The sequence below is a fragment of the Echinococcus granulosus genome (genome assembly GCF_000524195.1).
Source record: "Echinococcus granulosus chromosome Unknown EG_S00056, whole genome shotgun sequence".
NCBI lineage: Eukaryota > Metazoa > Platyhelminthes > Cestoda > Cyclophyllidea > Taeniidae > Echinococcus > Echinococcus granulosus.
Genome location: NW_020170436.1, coordinates 484,745 through 488,527, shown reverse-complemented (window position 1 = coordinate 488,527; position 3,783 = coordinate 484,745). Strand labels below are relative to the sequence as shown.

General features: G+C 44.7%; 1 protein-coding gene across 1 annotated transcript; it reads left to right on the top strand. All coding sequences in view use genetic code 11, as the record gives it.

Annotated features, from left to right (window-relative positions):
• Positions 1 to 471: 471 nt before the first annotated feature.
• Positions 472 to 1,392, top strand: EGR_06427 (hypothetical protein; the record flags this gene model as incomplete). The annotated part of the gene is made up of 1 exon (XM_024495676.1): positions 472 to 1,392. The coding sequence occupies one exon, from the start codon at positions 472 to 474 to the stop codon at positions 1,390 to 1,392; it is 921 nt and encodes a 306-aa protein (XP_024349952.1).
• Between the last annotated feature and the right edge of the window lie 2,391 nt (positions 1,393 to 3,783).

Below are 3,783 nucleotides of genomic sequence, written 5' to 3'. Positions count from 1 at the left end.
TCGGCCCTCTGTTGATGATAATGATGATGTTGTTGCCAGCACTGCCTATTTTGGCGATTCTTTTCTCATTTCAGAAATGCTTTGAGCTAAGGAGGTGCTGAAAGTGATGGAAGAGTCGCTTTTTAGATTCAGTTAAGAACTTTGCGCCAAAACACTTCCCCTGGTGGGGAGGATGGGTGTTTATAGGTGTTTATATTTAACAAATCCTGTCATTGTTATCTATAGCAACATATAGGGAAGGCAAACATCTTTTAATTGGAAATTTTATTCTTTTGAAGGAACCGTCCTCTATCATTCCGGCATTGCGGTCACACTCCGCACGCTAGTGCTGCATGACCGTGTTGGCCGCCACTAAGTCGGCCCTGATTGGTGGGTGGTCAAGGTCATCACTGGGCTATAAAAGTCAGAATAAATTGGCTATTTTCATGTCCACTCGAGCCAAACATGAAAGTGAGCCGATTCTGCATTGGCATGACTTTACTGGCCCTGTTGTCAGTTAGTCTGCATGCTGTACCCATAGAGAAAGAGGGTGATTTTAATTCGAATTTAGAGCAGACTCCCGAGGAGGACCAATTCGATGACAATGTCCAAATGATATTCTGGTTCTGGGACAACAGTGACGATGATAAAGACGCAGCTGACGGCTACGACAAAGATGATGATGGTGATCGATATGATAAAGATGTCGAAAACAGATACGACGGGGACGACGATGACAGCAGATATGATGGAGATGAGGAAAAAGGCGACGACTCATATGATAGAGACGATGACGATGTCAGGAATGATATTGATGACAACGCCAAATCAGATAGCGATGACGGCAGTAGAAGAGGAAATCGATACGGGATTGGAAGGAGAAGAGACGATCGGTATGATGCCATGTGCGTCTGTGATGACAACAGCCGCTATGATGTGGACGACGACGATAGCCGAAGAAGTCGACACAGGATTGGAAGAGGAGCAGATCGTCAAAATGAACGAGATTTGGATACTGATGAGGACAATGATGAAGATGCCAGAAAAGTCATTAATGACACCGATCTATGTGATGAGGATGACGACGGTAGAGGAAGAAGTCGACACAGGGTTGGATGGAGAAGAGGTAGTCGATTTGATGGATGCGTCTGCGATGGCAACAATCAATATGATAGGGATGATGATGAAGATAGAGAAAGAAATTTGTATGGGACTGGAAAAATAGTACATCGTCAATTTGATAGAGATCTAGATGATGACGACGATGTAGGTGGTGATGACAACGATGATGGTGACGCGCTTTGGGACATTGCCGGCAAAGTGAGACGGGTGAACATGCTCAGGCGAGATCGTGGGCGCCACGCCTATGAAGATGGCGGAGATTATGATGATGGATCCTTTCATCTAAACTAAAGTGGACATCAAACAATTCCACTCTACAACTTGTCTTTTACTTGGTTTAGATAAATAAACTCATCGACAAAAATTTTTCAGAACTTCTTTTACCTGCTGGCCATTAGGGAAGAGGAATGAAGGAAAGGAGGGGAAATCGCCTCCATCGTAGTCCACATATTTACAGCTTGTTAAACTGGTCCATTTGACCTTTGCACTGCATCAATCTATGACAGAATTCCTCAAAATCTGCCAAATTCGAGTCACCAAAACCCGGACTGGCTGCTTTAGGGGCTAAATCGTGATAGGGGATGGATTTAGTCTTCCTAATTTTCCCTATTACGAAAGAATTTATTCTCAGAGGGTGTCTACGACTCCCAGAAATCATCACTATTTCAAAACTCCGCAAGATTCTCCTTCCTGGCATTAGCCTTATAACTCGGGCTCTCGACCGCTTCCTCTGATTGGTTACTGTAACCGATAGGTGGGTTCTAGAGGCACTAGCAGGTATGTCGGGGTTAGGGCCAGTCAAAACACGAAAGCCCGTCAGAATGGCATCATCTGCCATCTTCAGCATTCAATCAGCAGTCAGCGTATCCATTTTGCTTACGTGTGTTAGGCTGATGATGGAGATATTCGTTTTGAAATCGCTCTCTCATTGGTTAGTCTATTCTACAAATCAACGGACCTCGAGTTTATACTTCGTAGACGTTATTTTCAACCTAGACTATCCCTCTCCATCATTTCGTCCCCGGAGGAGAGGGTGTGCGTTTGTGGTGGACTAGAAATGAACATGCGGTCACGATGAATCTCTCACTTTGTTAGGGCCAAGCACTTGCCACTGAGATCTACCTTGTCAGCAAAACTCGGCCAAGTGGAAGGGAATCACTCTTTGAAGAAGCTGTAAGATGAGGTACTCGGTCTCAAGGAGGGGCTGTATGACCTGTAGCAGCTAAAATTATCCGAGAAGCAAATAGCGCCTTTACAATGAATGAGTGATAGCACGTCAGGCCATCCTTCGAGTTGCCCCTTGATTTATCTCCTAGAATTTCTTACCTTCCTGGTGTCCAATGTCTTCCTGCCAGTCTGGCCAACCCTTATCTGTTAATTTTTTCTAAAAGTGTTTGTGTGCCGCATAACAACCCTCGGTACTGTGTGATGACCAACTAGTGGCCCACACAACATTTGTGGGCGACAACTTGGTTGTGTATATTCAGATTTAAGCAAATCATTATTCGCCAACGGCCCCTTTACCTCTATGGCATTGGTTTCGCCTGAAGGTCAACGATGCCTTATAAATGGTCTGTTACAGTTGTTGATCGCTATATTTAACAATTAAAATTACGTCCACTACCACTCGATTTTCCCTTTTTGTGGTGCTTTCATTCTTGTCAGTGCTTAGCTTACAAGCTGTCAGGGTTGACAGGGCACATGATGAAGACCCTTATTTGATACGGGGAGAAGAGTTAGGTCAAGAAAACAGAACAAAGGACCCAAGGGGGCTAAAGGCTGGTGCGGAGGAAGAGAGAGCACTTAGAAGTATCGGTAAAGAAGCAAAGCATCAATACATGAATAACAAGAATTGCCGGGACGGAGGAAAAAGATCCCCTGACCATGGGGGCGAACGCGACTGGCTTAACAAATATAGAGGCTATGAGCCAACCGGTAATATGAATTCCGACGCCGACGAGACGGAAGATCCCTAGATGGCCCAGTTAGAAGGTTGTATGAAGAGATTAAACCCCGACTTTAGTACTCTAAGAAGGCTATACCAGAAAATTAAGTCTGCTCTGATAAGGTGGCTCCAAAAGGTAGTTGAGCTTGAATGATTGTGCCGCAAGGATGCAGTTCTTCTTCCCCTTTCCTTTCCCGCCTTTTGGAGTACGATAATCCCCCTCCGATTTTTGGACTGATGTATTATGAAGGGAAGTGTTTTTATGCTGGATTTTAAAATGACTAAGTAAAAATTATTTTCTAGAGTTCAAAATTTGCCACAAATTTTCTGACAGATGAACGACAGTTTAGGCGACTAAACAACCGTTTCGGTCTCCGTGTCACTAGTACCGATAGGTTTCTTAGGCAAAAAAAATGTAGTTTTGGAGCCCACACTTTGACACTCAAACACCTAAGCTAAACATATTTGTTGATAAATTATGGCATTCGGTGTCACTGGCCGCCCTCAACAAGATCACATTCTCTACGCCCCTGGGAGCGACGCCTATTGGTCGGCTTTCAAGGTCGTCGGTTGGCTATAAAATGCTCTTGCTCACTGTTTACCCCAGTGTGTGTGTGTGTGTGCCTCCATCAGGGCAGGTGATGCGAATACTACAACTCTCACTCCTCGCGTTGGTGCTAACACTGGCTCCACATGAGACTGGGGCTTCACTTTTTAAGGAGGATGCTGATGGAACT